This window comes from Heterodontus francisci, chromosome 5 (assembly GCF_036365525.1).
Source record: "Heterodontus francisci isolate sHetFra1 chromosome 5, sHetFra1.hap1, whole genome shotgun sequence".
Lineage (NCBI taxonomy): Eukaryota > Metazoa > Chordata > Chondrichthyes > Heterodontiformes > Heterodontidae > Heterodontus > Heterodontus francisci.
The window spans coordinates 171,949,716-171,970,660 of record NC_090375.1 but is presented as its reverse complement, the minus strand read 5'-3'; the positions used below and the strand labels follow the sequence as shown (position 1 = coordinate 171,970,660).

General features: G+C 41.9%; 1 protein-coding gene across 4 annotated transcripts in view; it reads right to left on the bottom strand.

The window, feature by feature from the left end:
* The window catches only part of rttn (rotatin), a 336,287-nt gene that overhangs the window by 104,481 nt on the left and 210,861 nt on the right, over positions 1-20,945 (bottom strand). For 2 of the 4 annotated variants that reach the window (XM_068032341.1, XM_068032344.1), the window contains exons 47-49: positions 12,388-12,491; positions 8,137-8,206; positions 6,126-6,277 (exon numbers count right to left, since the gene is read on the bottom strand). In XM_068032341.1, the coding sequence (XP_067888442.1) occupies positions 6,204-6,277; positions 8,137-8,206; positions 12,388-12,491 (248 nt within the window). In that variant the 3' untranslated portion in view covers positions 6,126-6,203. The other 2 variants (XM_068032342.1, XM_068032345.1) reach the window with 2 other exon arrangements.

Below are 20,945 nucleotides of genomic sequence, written 5' to 3'. Positions count from 1 at the left end.
GTCATTGAGCGGCTGCAGAGCATCCTGAAGGGGGAGGGTGAACAGCCAGCAGTCGTGGTCCACATTAGTACCAACGACATAGGTCCAAAGAGGAATGTGGTCCTGCAGTCAGAACCTCGGGAGCTAGGTAGAAAATTAGCAAGCAGGACCACAAAAGTAGTAATCTCTGGATTACTTCTAGTTCCATACACAAGTGAGTATAGAAATAGGAGGATAAAGCAAATGAATGCATGGCTGTAAAGATGGTGCATGAGGGAGGGCTTTAGATTCTTGGGACATTGGGACCGGCTGTGGGGGAGATGGGACCTGCACAGGCCCGACAGGTTGCGCTTAAATAGAGCCAGGACTGAGCTTCATGCAGAGCGATTTGCTAGTGCTATTGGGAAGGGTTTAAACTAACTTGGCAGGGGTGTGGGAACCAGGAGGAAATATCAGAGAGGGTTACCAAGGTGCATAGAATACTGAGAGAGACAGATAGTACTAGAGTTGGGAATAGTAAGTTATTAGGTGGGGTCAGAGTAAGGGAGAAAGTAATAAAGTCTAAATAAGGGTTAATGTGCATGTATGTGATTAATGAGACTGATGAGGCACAGGCACAGATTGCCATGTGGAAACATGATGTTATGGCTGTAACAGAGACCTGGCTCAAAGAAGGGCCGGACTGGGTGTTAAATGTTCCTGGATACAAAATATTCAGGAAAGCTAGGAAAGGGAAAAAAGAGGGAGGGGTGGTGGTATTAAGGAGAGCATTGCAGTGCTGGAGAGAAAGGATGTCCCAAAGGGGTCGAGGACAGAATCAATTTGGCTAGAGCGAAGGAACAAAAAAGGTGCAGTTGCATTGCTCGGTTTTGTCTATAGGCCACCAACTAGTGGGAACGACATGGAGAAACAAATTTGCAAGAAAGTTACAGAAATGCAAAAATTAAAGGGTAGTTATAACGGAGGACTTGAATTATCCAAACATAGACTGGGATAGTAGTAGTGTAGAGGGTGGTGAGGGGCAAGAGCTCAGACAGTGTGTTCAGAAACATTTTCTATTGCAGTATGTTTCTAGTTCAACGAGAAAGGAGGCACGGCTAGACCTGGTTCTTGGGAATGAGGAGGGCCAAGTGGATCAAGTATCAGTATGAGATCATTTAGGGGACAGTGATCATTGTATTATAAGGTTTAGGCTGACGATGGAAAAGGACAAAGAACAATCCAGAGTAAGAATAATTAACAGGGGGAAAGCCAACTTCAATGGGGTAAGAACGGAGTTGGACGAATAAATTGGAGTCAAAGGTTGGCAGCAAAAATGGTAGCTGAACAATGGGCTACTTTCAAAGAAGAGATAGTTCGGGCACAGTCATGTTCCTGCGAAGGGGAAAGGTAGGGTAAACAAATCCAAAGCTCCCTGGATGACAAAAGAGGTAGAGATTAAGATAAAGAAAGTGTGCTAATGACAGATGACAGGCAGAAAATACAACTGAGAACCAGGCTGAACATAGAAGGCTCAGAGGGAAAGCGAAACGTCAAATAAGAGAAGCAAAGAAAGAGCATGAAGATTGGCAGCCAACATAAAAGGGAATCCCAAAGTTTTCTATAGACAAATAAATAGTAAAAGTGTGGTAAAAGGAAGAGTGGGGCCAATTAGGGACCAATAAGGGGATTTACACATGGAGGCAGAGGGCATAGCTGAGGTATTAAATGAATATTTTGCATCTGTCTTAACTAAGGAAGAAGATGCAACCCAGACAATTGTGAAAAAAGGAGGTAAAGCAGACACTAGAAGGGTTTAAAATTGATAAAAAGGACTTATTAGATAGACTGTCTGTACTTAATGTGGACAAAACATCAGGACTGGATGAAATGCATCCAAGGATACTGAGGGAAGTGTGGGTGGGAATCACAGAGGCACTAGCCATAATGTTTCAGTCTTCCTTAGACTTGGGGGTGGGGGGGGGTGGTGGATGGTGCCAGAGGACTGGAGAATTACAAACAGTACACCCTTGTTCAAAAAAGGTTGTAAAGATAAGCCCAGCAACTACATGCCGGTCAGTTTAATTTCGATGTAGGGAAACTTTTAGAAAGAATAATCAATTTGGGACACAATTAATAGTCACATGGACAAATGCGGGTTAATTAAAGAAAGCCAGCATGAATTTCTTAAGGGAAAATCATGTTTAACTAACTTGAAGTTTTTTGAGGAGGTAGCAGAGAGGGTTGATGAGGGCAATGTGGTGTACATGTGAGCAAAAGTTATAGCTCATGGAATAAAAGGGACAATTGCACCATAGATACAGAATTGACTGAATGACAGGAAACAAAGTGTAGTGGTTAATGGATGTTTATCAAGCTGGAAGAAGGTTTGTAGTGGAGTTCCCCAGGGGTCAATGTTGGGACCCTTGTTTTTCCTGATATATGATGACGAAAACCTTGGTGTACAGGGCACAATTTCCAAGTTTGTGGATGATACGAAACTTGAAAATATTGTGAACTGTGAGGAGGATGGTGTAGAACTTCAAAAGGACATAGACAAGTTGGTGGAATGGGGGGGGGGCGGGTAGTGGTGGGTGGACAGATGGCAGATGAAGTTCAATGCAGAGAAATGTGAAGTGATAACATTTTGGTAGGAAGAACATGGAGAGACAATATAAAACAAAGGGTGAAATTCTACAGGGGGTGCAGGAGCAGAGGGACCTGGGTGTATATGTGCATAAGTCATTGAAGGTGGCAGATCATGTTGAGAGTGCGGTTAATAAAGCATACAGTATCCTGGGCTTTATTAATTGGGGCATAGAGGACAAGAGTAAAGAAGCTGTGTTGAACTAATATAAGGCACTACTTTGGCCTCAGTTAGAGTATTGCGTCCAGTTCTGGGCACCGCACTTCAGGAAAGATGCGAGGGCATTGGATAGAGTACAGAAAAGATTCCCGAGAATGCTTCTAGGGATGAGGAACTCCAGTTATGAAGATAGATTGGAGAAGTTAGGACTGTTTTCCTTGGAGAAGGCTGAAAGGTGATTTGATAGACGTATTCAAAATCATGAGGTGTCTGAACAGAGTAGATAGGGAGACATTTTTCCCCACTCGTGAAAGGATGGAGAACGAGAGGACACAGATTTAGAGTAATTGGTAAGAGAAGCAAAAGCTAAGGTCTGGAATGCACTGTTTGAGAGTGCAGTGGAGGCAGGTTCAATTGAAGCATTCAAAAGGGAAGTAGACTGTTATATGAGCAGGAAGAATGTACAGGGTTAGAGAGAGAAGGCGGGGGAATGGCACTAAGTGAATTGCTCTTTTGGAGAGCTGGTGTGGGCACGATGGGCCAAATGGCCTCCTTCTGCATTGTAACAATTCTGTGATTCTATGAAAATCAACCAAAGTTGCCCAAGATCCTTGGTGTGTTAAGGACACAGAATGACAGAATGTGTATTGTCTGCTGGAAACAGATTCAATTGGTCAAACTGTCTTACTGTTATCAGTACTTTATATTCTTCTGTATCCAGTGGTTCTAGCAATTGTATTACACCAGTTATAAATTGCTACCTGTACTTTTTAAACTTAGAATGATACCAGAACAGCGAGGTTATACCTGTCAGGAAAGATTGAACAGGCTTGGCTCTTTAGTCTGGAAAAGAGAATATGAAACATTTTATATGGTGGATGTAGATATGATGTTTCCACTTGTGGGGGAAACTAGGAGCCATAAATATAAGATAGTCACAAATAGATCTAAAAGGGAATTCAGGATGAACTTGTTTACCCAGAGAGTGGTTAGAATGTGGATCTATTCACCATATGAAGCAGCTGAGGTGAATAGCATGGATGAATTTTAAGGGAAGCTAGATAAGTACATGAGGGAGAAAGGACTAGAAGGATATGTTAATGGGGTTCGATAGAGGGGTGGGAGGAGGCTAGTGTGGAGCACGAGCACTGGCTGTTTCTGTGCTGCAAAGACATTGGACCAGATTTTGTGGTCAGCAGAGAAACGTGAAGCTGGAGTGATGTTATCAGGCTGTTCAAGCAGCCAATCACATTCATGGATTTTCACAGATTCTCAAATAGGAAACAAAGTACTAAAATAAAATCAATTTTTATTTTTAGTTAGAGCAAGTTAGGGGCGGCACAGTGGCGCAGTGGTTAGCACCGCAGCCTCACAGCTCCCGGGTCCCCGGTTCGATTCTGGGTACTGCCTGTGCGGAGTTTGCAAGTTCTCCCTGTGTCTGCGTGGGTTTCCTCCGGGTGCTCCGGTTTCCTCCCACATGCCAAAGACTTGCAGGTTGATAGGTTAATTGGCCATTATAAATTGCCCCTAGTATAGGTAGGTAGTAGGGAAATATATAGAGACAGGTGGGGATGTGATAGGAATATGGGATTAGTGTAGGATTAGTATAAATGGGTGGTTGATGGTCGGCACAGACTCGGTGGGCCGAAGGGCCTGTTTCAGTGCTGTATCTCTAAAGATAGAGTGGGACATACACATGGGGTGCAGGCAAGAGCTAAAATATTCTGAAAAAATGGTTTAAAAAAAATAAAAGAATTTACATTAATAAATCTACGAATTCATCATTTAACTGCTCTACACGGTTATAAAATTATTTTTTCAGTGCAAGTTGTGTCCTTCATCAAATTTTCTTAATCACATTGCCGTTGAAAACCCAGTTATACCTGATTGAACAAAACGTACCTTTTTAAAGGGGTTTCAAACAGCAATGTGGGGCAGGAGGCACAGCGCAGCCTGTGCCGGAGGTTCGCTGACGCGCAGCATCGTGAAGTTGCAGTCAATTTCAGAGGGGTAATGACAGCGAACACCTGCAGCTTGCTATCAACTGCACACCTCACCCTCCAAAATAAATCTGGCCCATTGTAATACTTGGTAAATTAATGCCCACAGAACAATTTTAATGCTATTACATCCTTTACATCTACAAAGTAAGCAGCAACTATTTTACTATCCACTCAAGTTCCTGCTTTCTTCCGTACTATATTTCAATATCTTGATAGCACATGATGTAAAATGGTGTCTGTAGTGGTTAGCAGCTATTTGGGTTTACCATAGAGTGTTACTGGTTACATGGCCAGTTTCATCTGCGGTATTACATTAAACTAAGATCGACCCCACACACCAACAAAAATGTGCCACTTTAAACCACCACAATAGTTCAAGATTTCTGTAAACAATGAATCTATAGCAAAGTGTATATGGTACAGTTGATATTTTATACCAGACCAATGTGTTCTTCTTAGTGTAACACAACTTAAGTTTGTAACTCATATCTTGAGTCAACTTGCATACTAGCTGCAGGTTAGCAATACATTTGCATCTATAGCTCTGATGTGAACAGTAAATTGAAGGATAAATTATTTCATCAGGATGGATTTGGTCACAGTATAGTAATTGCTGTTCTATTTTAACACACTGACTTTACAACAGAAGAATTTACCACACCACTGTTAATGTTAAGTACATAGTGGATTAACTTCATTTTCCAATGAAAAGACACACCTATTTTAATGGTCAAAACAAAATGCTGCATGAGGATGTTGTTCATTTACAGCAACATTCTGGGATTAGTGTTTATATTGTTCATATTTTTTCCTCAAGCATTGTTCTTGCATTGTATGGCTGATTGTTGAGAGGTTATAACTTAAACAGAAACCTTGAATGCAACTGTAAATGTATATATAAAATATGCTTCTTTAGTTTCACCAGTCTTCTCTCCTTTACTCCCAAAAGTGCTGACTCATGCTGGCATACAGTTACCCGAGAGGTAGCTTTTCATATGTGAGCCTGCACAGCGAGTGTCAACAGTAAATTCCACCACAGCGGCATCAGAGTGTAATCAGGCTTTCATCCAACAGCCACAAAGTACACTTTGCACAGGGGGTCACTGGACAGTGATCAGGAATGGCAAACCAGCCTGATTTGCTCCCTCCCTAGCTGAAGCCAATTTTATCATCCCTACTGCCACTCTGGTTGATTTCAACCGAGTTAGCAAATACCAGGGATTAAACCTGGTATGATCAGTATGAAACCAGACAGTGCCCTTGCATCTCATTAATACTTGGTAGATTCTTTAAAAAAAAAGCAATACTGAAACATGAATTAATCACATGAAAATTTTATTACAGAAAATAAATCAGAATTTCAACAAAATATACACATGATTTAGTCAGGTCGAACTCCACTCCACAATAAAATATTCACTTTAGTAGGGCAGTCATTAACTATTCAGCAGGACTGCTAGGTTTTCCAGACACTTCAAAAGATAAATATTCAGAGGACCTTCAAGGATACCTAAAAATAATTCATATTTATATATTTAAAAAAAACAAAATCGGCTTTTATACAAACACCCAACACTGGCAGCTCATGCTAACAACTCATGCTCAACAAACAAATGATCAATAATCCCAAAATTAGTCTGCTGTGCATATCGCAGCACAATACTTTTCGAAAGACATGGACCAAAAGCTTACATTACAATAGTAAGAGTAACCCACAATTTAAAAAATGATTTCCAGAAAGATCCCCGTGTACAACTGTGATGAATAGGAGTTTGTCACTAAAATAAAAGCAAAATACTGCAAATGCTGGAAATCTGAAATAAAAACAAAAAGTGCTGGAAATGCTCAGCAGGTCTGGCAACATCCGTGGAGAGAGAAGTAAAGTTAATGTTTCAGGTCTGTGACCTTTCATCAGAACTGGCAAAGGCTATAAAAGAATTAGGTTTTAAGCAAGTGAAAGGGAGGAGGGTGCGGGAGAGAACAAAGGGGAAGGTGTTTGATAGGGCAGAGGGCAGGAGAGATTAAATAACAAAGCTGTCCTGGGACAAAGGCAAAGAGTTTGTCACTGTTCACATCACAAAGTCTAAATGTATTGTTTTTATGAGGGGTGGCTGGTCACTTGAAATTTGTGTGACTGTGAATATAGGCATCCTGGGTTAAGCTCAAATTCACAATCTATAGGCCTGGTTAGAAACTGCAGTCTGTGGAAAAGCGACCCACCAAGCATGTGGTCACATATTCAAGTGCGTTCAGTTGGGATGGTTGTTCGTTTGTCGTCTCAGTTTGCTGGAGACAAACTTGCAGGCTAACCCTTAGGCCTTTGAATCCCACAATGAATGTTAGCTTACATTAGCTTACATTGATTTGTGTTAAAAAAAAAAATTGTTTGCCTTTGTCCTGAGAGTAGATAAAAAGGTCTGAACTCAAATTATCGGGCTATTTTGGTGGCAGGAGGTTCCACAGATTCTCTCTGGGTAGAGTGATTAACAGCTCCATGTCCGGAGAGAGGCAGATCTTACAACACTCTCTCTCCTGTTGCTGATTCTTCTTGTACCGCTGTACATGTAGAGACAGCATGTTGTGACTCCATGGCCATATGAAATCCCATATAGAGGTGTTACTACAAGGACCCCGGTTCAAGTTTATCAGTAAGGTTAGCAAAGTATCATGTCTTTTCTTTCAGACTTGAAAAGGGAGTCCAAGTTCAAAATTTTATAAAAATAGTACGGACTACTGCATTGTTTCTGCTACTGCTCATCCATTATCTATTAATAAACCTGTTTTGCAGTTTATAGCCTAAGCTGTAGGCATATCAAGGTACATGCTGTTTAGTCGTCAGAGGGGACTTACTAAATGTTCGCTGGCATTGACCCGGTATGAACCCAAAGATATGACATTAATTTTTTACTATACTTTCAAAAAGATGCTGCCTGAAATTTTGTTTCTTTTCTTCATAATGAATATAAATTTTAGGTACCTATATTCAAAAACTAATGTCAAAACTAATAATGCTTAGCTAACAAGTAGATTTGGTTATAAAAAAACTGCCAAGAATTTAATTTTCTTTTTCGATAGGTGCTCAATTTGCTTTCTGATAAGCCTCAGCGGTTTATGAGAATATAAAAGAAAAAGTTCTGATGTTGTAATTGTTGCTTCTATGGTACCTCTAGAACCATCATCTTGGATCTTTAATTGTAAGCCAAACTCCTTGCATCGAGCAATCTGTCAGGAGCTGGCAGTTAAACACAAATTCCAAATTATGCACTTTAAAAAATAAACACACAATTAATTAATTCTTGAAAAGGTTTGGAAAATAACCTCTTATTTGTGGACAGTAGATGTAAATATTATATCCCCTTCAGTACTTACACTTTTTGATTGATAAATAAGCTTCATCCACTCTCCTCTTGATTGATGGGTTTTTCAGCATAACTTTGGCCTGTAAGCAACATTTACCTCAATTTGATCATGTGCAAATGAATATGATATTGTTTTTACTGGAAGAACCACAACTAGGGCAATGATGCTAAAGTAAAAATAACCTCAACAAGATCAATTATAGGAGAGGAGTAAAAGATTGTGGTTTGTTCTGAATGCTAAACAAAACTATACTTGGGAATATTGGAGCATGAGTAGGCCATTCAGCCCATCAAGCCTGCTCAGTCATTCAATTGGATTACGGATGATCATCTACCTCAACGCCACCTTCCCCGCGCTATTCCCATATCCCTTGATCTCATTAGTATCCCGATATCTATCGATTTCTGTCTTGAACATTCTCAATGATTGAGCATCCACAGCCCTCTGGGGTAGGGAATTCCAAAGATTCACCACCCTGAGTGAAGAAATTCCTCCTCATCTCAGTGTTAAATGGCCCACCCCTAATTCTGAGACTATGCCCCTGGTTCTCGATTCACCAGCCAGGTTAAATATCCTATCTACATCCACCCTGTCACAATTTTGTAAGTTTCAATGAGATCACCTCATGAGGGTGGCACAGTGGCGCAGTGGTTAGCACTGCAGCCTCACAGCTCCAGCAACCCAGGTTCAATTCTGGGTACTGCCTGTGTGGAGTTTGCAAGTTCTCCCTGTGTCTGCGTGGGTTTTCTCCGGGTGCTCCGGTTTCCTCCCACAAGCCAAAAGACTTGCAGGTTGGTAGGTAAATTGGCCATTATAAATTGCTCCGAGTATAGGTAGGGAAATATAGGGACAGGTGGGGATGTGGTAGGAATATGGGATTAGTGTAGGATTAGTATAAATGGGTGGTTGATGGTCGGCACAGACTCGGTGGGCCGAAGGGCCTGTTTCAGTGCTGCACCTCTAAACTAAACCTCGATCTCTCCTCATAAGACAATCCTGCCATTCCAGGGATTAGTCTGGTGAACCTTGGTTGCACTCCCTCTATGTGGCAGATATATTCTTCCTTAGAGGAGGAGACCAAAACTGTACACAATACTCCAGGTACAGTCTCACCAAGGCTCTATACAATTACAGCAAGACTTCTTTACTCCCGTACTCAAAACCTCTTGCGATGAAAGCCAACATGCCACTTGCCTTCCTAACTGCTTGCTGCTCCTACATGCTAGCTTTTAGTGACTCATGAACAAGGACACCCAGGACCCTTTGGACATCAACACTTCCCAGCCTCTCACCATTTAAGAAATATTCTGTCTTTCTGTTTTTTTCTACCAAAGTGGATCACTTCACACTTATTAACATTATATTCCATTTGCCATGTTCTTGTCCATTCACTTAGCCTGTCCAAGTCCCCTTGAAGCCTCCTTGCATCCCCCTCACAATTTACATTCCCACCTAGTTTTGTGTCATCAGCAAATTTGGAAATATTACATTTGGCCCCCACATCCAAATCATTTATATAGATTGTCAACAACTGTGGCCCCAGCACTGATCCTTGCGGTACCCCACTAGCAACAGCCTGCCATCCTGACAATGACCCGTTTATTCCTACTCTCTGCTTTCTGTCTGTTAACCAATTCACAATATATACCAGTATATTACCCCCAATCCCTTGTGCTCTAATTTTGTTTACTAACCTCCTGTGTGGGACCTTATCAAAAGCCTCTGAAGATCCAAATACACCACATCCACTGGTTCTCCTCTATCTATGCTACAAGTAACATCTTCAAAAAACTCCAACAGGTTTGCCAAACATGATTTCCCTTTCATAAATCCATTCTGACTCTGCCCAATCATATCATTATTTTCTAAGTGTCCAGTGATCACACCTTTTATAACAGGTTCTAACAGTTTCCCTACTACGGACGTTAGACTAGTAGTACTCTGTAGTTCCCCGTTTTCTCTCTCCCTCCTTTCTTAAAGAGTGGAGTTACATTTGCTACTTTCCAGTTTGCAGGAACCTATCCAGAATCTATAGAATTTTGAAAGATAACCACCAGTGCATCCACTATCTCTATAGCCATCTCCTTCAACACTCTGGGATCTAGCTCATCTGGTCCAGGGGACTGATTGACCTTCAATCCAGTTAATGTTTTTGAGTACTACCTCTTTATTAATACTAATTTCTTTCAGTTCCTCATTTTCACAAGTCCCTTGGTTCCCTAGTATTTCTGGGAGATTTTCTGTATCTTTCTCCGTGAAGACAGACACTAAGTAATTGTTTAGTTTCTCCGCCATTTCCCTATTCTCCATTATAAATTCTCCTGCCTCTGCCTGTAATGGACCCACATTTATCCTGGCTAACCTTTCCCTTTCACATGCCTGAGGAAGCTTTTATAGTCTACCTTTATGTTTCTCGTTAGCTTACATTCATATTCTCCTTTCCCTTTCTTCATCAGTTTGTTGGTCATCCTTTGCTGGATTCTAAACTGCTTCCAATATTCAGGCTTACCACTTACAACTTGTTTTAGTTGTTCAACTGACTATTGACAGAGCTAGTTTTTGGGGGAAGTGTAAACACCATTAAAAAAAGACTTGCACCTTTCATGACCACCAGACATCTCAAAGCATTTTACAGCCAATGCAGCATTTTTTGAAGTGTAGTCACTGTTGTAATGCAGGAAATGTGGTAGCCTGTATGTGCACAGCAAGCTTCCGTAAACAGCAATTTGGTAATGACCAGATAATCTGTTTTTTTGTGATGTTGATTGGGGGATAAATGTTAGCTAGGACACCGGGGATAACTCCTCTGCTCTTCTTCAAAATAGTGCTGTGGGATCTTTTATATCCACCCGAGCAAGCAGATGGGGCCTTAGTTTAACGTCTCATCTCAAAGACAGAACCACTGACAATGCAGTGCTCCATCAGTACTGTTCTGGGGTGTCAGCCTTGATTTTTGTGCTCAAGCCCTGGAGTGAGACTTGTACCCAGAACCTTGTGACTCAGAAGCAAGAATGCTACCAACTGAACCACAGCTGACACATGCCTAAATATTTCAGAATACAAAAGGAAATTGATTTCACTATTTGCTCATCCCCTGTGGCTTTTCTTACATACCTAAATAAATAACCTTCCTATGGCTACCTTTTCTGTTCTTTCCCATTCTCTAATACTTTTCAATACATTCTCTTTCTATTTGGTTTCCACCGTTTTTCTGTATGGCTCTCGTACACTGTTCTCACTATAGTATTCATTTGTGCCCAATTCTTTTTCTAACTCGATTACTCGCCATAAAGCTCCCCTTTATTTTGCCTCTCTCCCAATCTTTAAGTATGACTTACGCATGTTCTTTTACTAATGTAGTCAATTTCTAGGCCTTGCTTTTGTTAAAACCCTGGGTATGCAAGGAAGATGGCACTAGCTCAGATGGCGCTATTAGGATTGGGTGAGTACATTATATATGCATATTTTTAAAAATAGCAAATTAATAATTAAGAAACTGATCTTCAAATTTTCCTCTGTGCTAATTTTAATGAAGTTGTAAATTTGTTTAAAAGTACATTTAGAAAATAATAAAACTAATGCATACATTGTGACAAATCTCCCTTAAAGCAAACAGCCATAGATAATGGCATGCACAAAGTCATTCATCGCAAATATACATTTACATGCAAGAAAGAGAGAGGCGTTTTAAGTTTGTCTGGCAAAAAAATAGTTGTGTTACAACTAACTAAGTGACAGCTATTCAAATCCTCCATTTATGAGATGGTGATGGGAGAAATGCTAACACGGTGACTCAAGGAGTACAGAGTGACAACTAAACACAGCTTTGCAACATAAGGATGCAGATTTCAGAGCAGCAGATACAAAAATTACACTCAGTATCTATTTTTCCCCAATCCTGTCTGCCGGATATATATAAAGAGCACACTGTCAGTTGAAGTTAACAGCATGCAATAGTCATATATATGGGACCATGTCACCCAGAAATAGTTCTGACAGTGTAATTTTTTTTCTTTATTTATTTGTCAGTTGCTATCACCCATCTCATGTCCCTGAGCTATGCGAAATGAATTTCAACCGATTTCATGATGCAGCTGTTTTCTTTGGCATTAATATTTTGGATAAATGGTGTAACAATGTTGACTTTAAAAAAAAAGGACTTATAAGGTGCACTTTTCAGTCAAGAGATGCATTACTAGCAGGATTGATTTCAAGCTGAAACACTGATATCATAATGCAGACATTCAAGGGCACACTCACCTTTTGATAGTTATGAAGTAAAGCCCAAAGAGCTGAGGCACCTATAGTCTGAACTATAGGATTGTCACTTTCTAGACAAGCAGCAAATATTGACACAGTTTTATCTGGGGACAAAAGAGGAAAACGAACACAGTGATTACCATTTCACACACAACTGTCTTTCCCAATTTATGGTCACAGAGTCACAGAGAGATACAGCACTGAAATAGGCCCTTCGGCCCACCGAGTCTGTGCCAGTCATCAACCACCCATTTTATACTAATCCTTTCAGGCAGTGAGTTCCAGACACCCACCAGCCACTGGGTGAAGAAACTATTGATGTGATTTGTTCAGTGAAGTTTGAAGTCAATGTTTCCCCAGGATGTTGATGCTGGGGGATTCAGCGATGGGATAATGCTTTGAATGCCAAGGGGAGCTGGTTGGATTCTCTCTTGTTACAGATGGTCATTGCCTGGCACTTGCGTGACGTGAATGTTACTTGTCACTGGTCGACCCAAGCCTGAATGTTGTCCGGGTCTTGGTGCATGTGGCTATGGATTGCTTCATTATCTGAGGCAAAATACTGTGGATGCTGGAAATCTGGAAACACCTGCCTGGAAACTACCAGAAGCTAACATAAGCAAGTTAAATACATTTAGCATCAAACAATTAGTTTAAACCAACTGTCCTCAAATAAAAGTAAAGCTTTTTGGTGCTCATCATTCGGGAATAACATTTCCAGCTATAAGCGGTATATTGGCCAAATAGGCATTATGCAGTTACTTGTTCTAACAATTTTTAAAAAATATTTCTACTTCTTCATGGGAAGTGCTCCATTATTGCCCGAGAGAAAGTGGTGGTGAGCCACCTCCTTGAACCGCTGCAGTCCGAATAGTGAAGATACTCCCACAGCGCTGTTAGGGAGGGAGGGATTTTCAGCTGGTGTGGAAGGAATGGCTATGTATTTCCAAGTCAGACTAGCATGCAACATAGAAGGAAACTTGCAGGTGGCAGTGTTCCCATGTGCCTGCTGCCCTTGTCCTTCTAGGCCAGGGGTCAGCAACCTTTTTTTTCCAAACATGAAGAGCACTTTAAAAAAAAATTGCTGAAAATAAAAACTATTGGGAGATGCAATTTTGGCATTTCTAAATCAAATACTGGTAGAATGCATAATTTGCATATATAATGCATAAAATACACATATTAAATTTATGAGAAGAAAAAAATTAAAATAGACCTAACTGAATTATTTCTTTTTTCCTCTCTTTTTAACTTTCTTTTTACTATAACTTTGTCAGGAAAGTCACTTTTAAAACAAACGCTAACTTAAGATGCGTAGAATTAAGACAATTTTTTTGGCCATTGATTCTTATGATAAAAAAACTTCTCATAGCATATTTAGAATAATTTATCGTCTCAGTGATATCAGAAACAATAACGGTCGTAACCGCAAAACCTGTTCCATGAAACAAAGGCATTATCTATAACCATGGTGTCACTATGCCACGCGAACAGGTTTATTTAGAGCACAATAATGTTTTTTGTTAAAATAATCATTTGAAACTGTAAAGTGCAACACATTGATTAGCTTCTTATCCCTGCAATAAAAACACAGCTCTCACTTTTTTTGACATTTTTTTTTAGGCTCTTTTTCATGTTAATGTGATCCAACTGGAAAAGGTTAAGAGCCACAAATGAGATGTTAAAGAGCCTCATGTGGCTCCGGAGCCTCAGGTTGCACTCCCCATTCTAGGCAGTAGAAGTCATGGGTTTGGAAGGTGCTGTCGAAGGAGCCTTGGTGAGTTGCTTGCAGTGCATCTTGCACATGGTACACACTGCGGCCATGGTGTGCCGTTGGTTTTATTTTATTTTTTTATTTAGAGATACAGCACTGAAACAGGCCCTTTGGCCCACCGAGTCTGTGCCGACCAACAACCCTAGAGTAATCCCATATTCCCTCCCTACACTAGGGGCAATTTACAACAGCCAATTTACCTATCACGTGCAAGTCTTTGGATGTGGGAGGAAACCGGAGCACCCGGCGAAAACCCACGCAGACACAGGGAGAACTTGCAAACTCCGCACAGGCAGTACCCAGAATCGAACCTGGGTCCCTGGAGCTGTGAGGCTGCAGTGCTAACCACTGCGCCGCGGGAGTGAATATTTAAGGTGGTGGGTAGGGTGATCAAGCGGGCTGCTTTGTCCTGGATGGTGTCAAGCTTCTTGAATGTTGTTGGAGTTGCACCAATTCAGGCAAGTGGACAGCATTGTACCTGTAGATGATGGAAAGGCTTTGGGGTGTCAGGTGGTGAGTTACTTGCCACAGAATATCCAGCTTCTGACCTGCTTTTGTGGCCACAGCATTAATTTGGCTGGTCCATGGTAACCCTCAGGATGTTGATAGTGGGGGATTCAGGGATGTAATGCCATTGAATATCAAGGGGAAATGGTTAGATTCTCTTGTTGGAGATGGTCATTATCTGGTACTTGTGTTGCACATATGTTACTTGCCACTTATCAGCCCAAGCCTGAATGTTATCCAGGTCTAGCTGCATGTGTGTATGGACTGATACAGTGGAGTTACGAATGGAACTGATTAGCGAACATTCCCACTTCTGACCTTCTTGTGGAGGGAAGGTCACGGATGAAGCAGCTGAAGATGGCTGGGCATAGGACACTGCCCTGAGGAACTCCTGTTGCAATGTCCTGGGACTGAGATGATTAGCCTTCAACAACTACAACCATCTTCCTTTGTGCTAGGTATGACTTCAGCCAATGGAGAGTTTACCCCGATTTCCATAGACTTCGATTTTACTAGGGCTCCTTGATGCCACAGTCAGTCAAATGTTGCTTTGGGGTCAAGGACAGTCACTTGCTCCTCACCTTTGGAATTAAGCCCTTTTGTCTACGTTTGGACCGAGGCTGTAAATGAAGTCTGGAGCCAACTGGTCCCAGCAGAACTCAAACTGCGCATCGGTGAGGTGGTTATTAGTAAGTGCCGCTTAATTGTGCTGTTGTTGACACATCATTTTGCTGATGATTGAGAGGAAGCTGATGGGGCGGTAATTGGGCAAATTGGATTTGTCCAGCTTTTTGTGGACAGGAGATACCTGAGCAATTTTCCACTTTGGCGGGTAGATGCCAGTGTTGTAGTTGCACTGGAACAGCTTGGCTAGGAGCATGGCAAGGTCTGGAGCACAAGTCTGCAGTAGCGCAGTTGGAATGTTGTTGGGGCCCAAAGCCTTCGCTCTATCCAGTGCATTCAGCTGTTTCTTGAAACAACCTGGAGTGAATCTGTTGTGAAGACTGGCATCTGTGATGCTGAGGACCTCAGCAGGAGGCTGAGATGGATCATCCACTCGGCACTTCTGGCTGAAGATGGTTGCAAACACTTCAGTCTAGTCTTGTGCAGTGATGTGCTAGGTTCCGTTATCATTGAGTGTAGGGATGTTCATGGAGTCTCCTCCTCCAGTTAGTTGTTTAATTATCCACCAGCATTCACAAATGGATGGGCAGGACTGAAAAGCTTTGATCTGATCCTTGGTTGTGGGAATGCTTAGCACTGTCTGTAGCGTGCTTCCGCTGTTCAGCATGCATGTAGTCCTGCGTTCTATCTTCACTGGGTTGGCGCCTCATTTTTAGGTTTGCCTGGTGCTAAGCCTGGTATGTTCTTCTAAGCTCCTCATTGAACCAGGGTGGAACTCATGGCTTGAGGGTAGAGTGAGGGTTATTCTGGGCGAGCAGGTTACAGATTGTGGTGGAATACAATTCTGTTGCTGCTGATGTCCCACAGTGCCTCATGGACGAACGTTTTTGAGCTATTGATCTGTTCTGACTCTATCCCAAACAACACGATGGAAGCACAATAAAATTCTCACTTCACAATTATTCGCATATTAATCTCTGAAATGTAAAAGTTTACTAAGTACAGATTGTTGAAGGCTGACATGTATAGTTATTTGTCAGTGCCTATAACAGAAAAGTGTAACCAGATATTATAAGTCAAAAGCAAAATATTACAGATACTGGAAATCTGAAATACAAACAAAGAATGCTGGCAACAGTCAGCAGATCTGGCAGCATCTGTGTAGACAGAAACAGAACTAATGCTCCTGATATCTACAAAGAAGCAGGGAGGGTGTGGGAGAGTGCGAGGAAAAGCAGGAAAAGCCGACAAAGCCAGGGACGTGGAAGTCTTGCTGAATTTAACAGCAGGACCTTTTTTCCTTTGCTTAGTCCTTTTCTTCTGTTTACCATTCAGAAGCTGGCAAGAGACCAGCTGGAAATCCAGCTGCAGGAGCCTGTTTTTGAGGGCCCTAAGGGATGGACCTCAGCAGTCTCGAGAGGGGAGTGAGAGATCGGAGCTTGTGCAGTGCTGGTTACCAAATGTGGTAAGGGGGAAAGAAAGCCCTTAACTGGCAGAGGGGAGGCTGGAGGTTTCCCTGATGGGCCAGGGTGAGCACGTCCTTCCTCCTGGCCCACAAGGAGTGCTGTGAAAACCAATTACTTTCTAGAGTTGGCAGTTCCCATCTCTAGTTTAAGTTGGGCTTCCCCAGCCCTGGGAAACCTGACCAGCAACTGTTAAATTTAAATCAGCCTCCCATTTATGCATGGGAAGCCTGATTTAAATATGTTAAATAAGTGCCCCACATTTTCAAGGACACTTGCATGGCATGTTAACTGCCGCCATAAAAATAGTGGGATGCACATATGTGGCAGGTTTGGGACTCATTTCCCATTTTTGCAATTTTACTCCCCACCCCTGACCCTCCCCCTTTGGTTGTGGCGGAGATGATATCAAGGACATGTCAGGTGGATGACGTTCCATCAGAACTGGAAGATATTAGAGATGAACAGCCTTTTTAGCAAGTACAAAGCAAATGAAAAGGAAGGCAGCGAGAGGGAGAGGTCTGTGATAAGGCGGAACAAGAAGTGATTAAATGACAAAAAGAATGATAGGAAAAGGAAAAAAGGGAGGATAATGCAGCAAGCAAAGAAATGAAAAAAGGGTTCAGGGAGGTGTAAATGGTTACAGCAGAATAGCAGAGGGGGAGGGAAGCATGGAAAATCAAGCAAAGCGAAGATGATTCCCACTGCCTGGGGGGAGTACAATGTTAGAAAAGCAGGTAGTTCCCTGGGGTAGCGGACCACCCTGCTGGCTATATACCAATAGAGGATCCCCAGCCCAAGCACCAGGCCACACCTCCTCCACTCCCAGTGACTTTAGTGCAGCCATCCTTCATTCCTAGTCCATTTTGATCGAGAAAATGGGAGCACTGGTTAAGATTTTTGTTACAAGTCGCTTTGAGAAAGGTGATAAGCTCACCTTTAGGTGTAGCATTTTTCATTTGTAAACAAAGGCTAGATTGGCCAAAACTTGGATAAAATAGGAAACATTACAGGGGCAACTAACTCAGAGGTTTTCAATACATTTCCCACACTGCCCTATCCAAATCATATTGTTTCTCTTCTTCCTCTGATTTAGAGTCTTGTTCTTCACTTTATTCAGTCTGCACTGAATTAACTAAGGCTTCATCTATTGATTAGGGGGGCAATCCTACAGTGATTTAAAAGGTCTAAAATAGCCTTAGCTGGAATTATTAAGACACTGGGTATAAAATCACTAGCAACCCAATCTATGCTAGTTTTTTCATAGCACTCTGCTACGTTAGGGCAGCTACACTCGAACGACACCTCAGTCTATCTTAAGTGCAGTCTCAGAAAATTACATCACAAACATGGAATCTGGAAACAAGTTGCAGGAAAAGAGAATGCAGTATTTTTGCATTCAGACTGATATTACGACCGAGGCAGGAGGAGTGCACTGTTTTTTCTAGTTCCACATCTCCACAGGTCACATCATATATTTAAATAAATGCAAAACCTGGGCTTGCTGTAGTGTTCCAGTGAACATCAACGCAAGCTCTGACTGAACATTGAGTTCAATAATTTCAGAGCATGACGGTCCCCCCTTTTTATTTTCAGTTATTTTTTCTTTTTCATTTTGCTTCATCATTCATTTTTCTTACCATGTGCCTACCCACTGTTTTTCATGTTTGTGCTTTGGGCCAGAGCTGTTCATTTTTCTGTCCATTAACACCCTCGCTGCACTAACGCTTTGTCTTTCAACACACTATTAGCATACTGTTTGCCTTTGCTCCATGACCTTCTGGTCAGTTATTCTCTGTGACCCTGTCCTATCAACACCTTCACTTTTGTTATCTCTGGCTCCACCCCCACTTTATTTGCCTAAAACCTATTACATTTCTAACCTTTGCTAGTTCTGATGAAGGGTCACTGACCTGAAACGTTAACTCTGCTTCTCTCGCCACAGATGCTGCCAGACCTGCTGAAGATTTCCACCATTTTTTGTTTGTATTTCATATATTTAAATGTTTACCCAGTTACCAACACGGTCAATCATAGACTCTATTTTATCCCAGAATAAAATACACCAACCAGGTTTCTTTAAGAAACAAAAAAAAAATCAGTTTATTAGAAAACAAGACTAAACCAGTAAGGAAGCAATGCATTAACACAGATTGAAATATGAAAGTTCCCTTTTTACCTTAGCCCCACACACATATACACATACACTGAAAAGTAGAGATTTTTTCTTCAGACCTGTTACAAAAAAAAAAGACAAAAAATACTTTGGCCAAATACTTGCTAATTCTTGAAGAAGGAAAGAGAAGATACGGAAAGATGTCAGTTGTCCTTTTTGGTGCAGCATCCCAAATATGCGTAGATGGTGGTAACTGGGACCTTTCTACAACAGTTCTTTTCAGGCGATGTTGAAGATCAGTTTGGCAGGCTTTCCAGAAGAAATGCAGCAACAGGGGTTTCTGGCAAGCTTTTCAGGTGGAATGCAGCATCAATTTTTCTATTTCTTGCACTCGCTTCTAAGAGTTTTTCAAAGAGATGGAAAAAGAATGCGCTGGGGTTTTGTCCTTGGCAGATTGATTTTTTAAAAACTTCTTTCAAAACACTGTCTAAACCCGAACTGACTGTCCAAAGTGAAAACAAAAACAATGGGCTGAATTTTATAAGCCACCCGACATTGGGGTCGTGCTGGGGGGCCTCCCTGCCGCATGTAACGGAGACGTCATTTAAATATGCTAATTAAATTAAAATGAATGAATAATCACTTACTTTGTAGTGACAGTTCAGCCATGAACTTGTTGAATGGCAGAACAGGCTTGAGGGGCCGAGTGGCCTACTCCTGTTCCTAATTCGTATGTTCATATGGCAGCTGCCTCATGCCGATATTCTGGCTGGTTGCCGGAAGTCCCGTGCCTTTGGAGACCCGAGGCGGAACTGTTTGGGAGGGGGAGGAGTGAAGTTTCGGGGGGAAGGGGGAAAGCGGGAAAATTGTTATGATTGACTGAGGGTATGATGGGAAGGGGTTGAAGGGCAAAGATTATGAAAGGTGGGGACCAGCAAAAAAGTTTTCTCGGGGGTGGTGAGGAAGAGGGAAATAAATATCTTACATGGTCATTGGGTGGGGGGGGGGGGCGCGGGTAGGGGTGTGGAAGAGGGGATTCAATCTTTCATAGACTGTTAATTTAATTTGAATGTCCAGTACTCTTGAAAAATTTAAATCAACTGTCAGGGCTTAAAGCCCTTTAAAAATGGCGTCGTGCCTGTGTGGTGGCGCCGGATGCCGTTGCTGGGGACGAAGCGTCCACCTCCTATATGTCATCGGGAGCGGGTGCTCCGCCTCCCCCATGTTAATGCTCCGCAGCGCACTTTTTGAAGCTCGTCGCCATTATCTCAAGAGTCAAGCCCCATGACCCCTATAAATCTTGACCTGTCACATCTCTATAAACATCCTCCCCAGGTCAAATATCCCAAGCTGGGTACCTATCTGAAGACAGGTGACTTCCAGTAAATGTTGTTTATTTATCTTAGCAGATGATCTCCAGTAAGGGTTGTTTACAAACCAAGTCCGAAAGACTTTCCGATGTGTTTTTTTTTTTAAAAAGACGTCAATGTCCGGCATCCATGGAATCCTTTTCAGTTTTAAAACCTAAATCCTTAAAAACATATACTTAACAAAAAATACAGAAGCACCGTCAACACTGAGGATACCCTCCATTGTGTTATCTGGCACTACCACTGTGTTAAATGGGATAGATTTAGAGCAGACCTAGCAGCTCAAAACTGGGCATCCACAAGGCACTGCAGGCCATCAGCAGCAGCAGAATTGTATTCAAGCACAATCTGTAACCTCATGGTTGGGCATATCCCTCATTCTACCATTACCATCAAGCCAGGGGTATAACCCTAGTTCCAAGAGGAGCAGCAGCACCAGGCATACCTAAAATGACGTGCCAACCTGGTGAAGCTACAACACAGGACGACAGCTATGCTGAACAGAGGAAGCAACATGCTATAGACAGAGCAAAACGATTCCACAACCAATGTATCAGATCAAAGCTCTGCAGTCCTGCCACACTCAATCGTGACTGGTGATAGACAATTAAACACACTAACTGGAGGAGAAGGGAGCTCCACAGATATCCCAATCCTTAATGAGCATGCCAGTACAAAAGACAAGGCTGAAGCATTTGCAACCA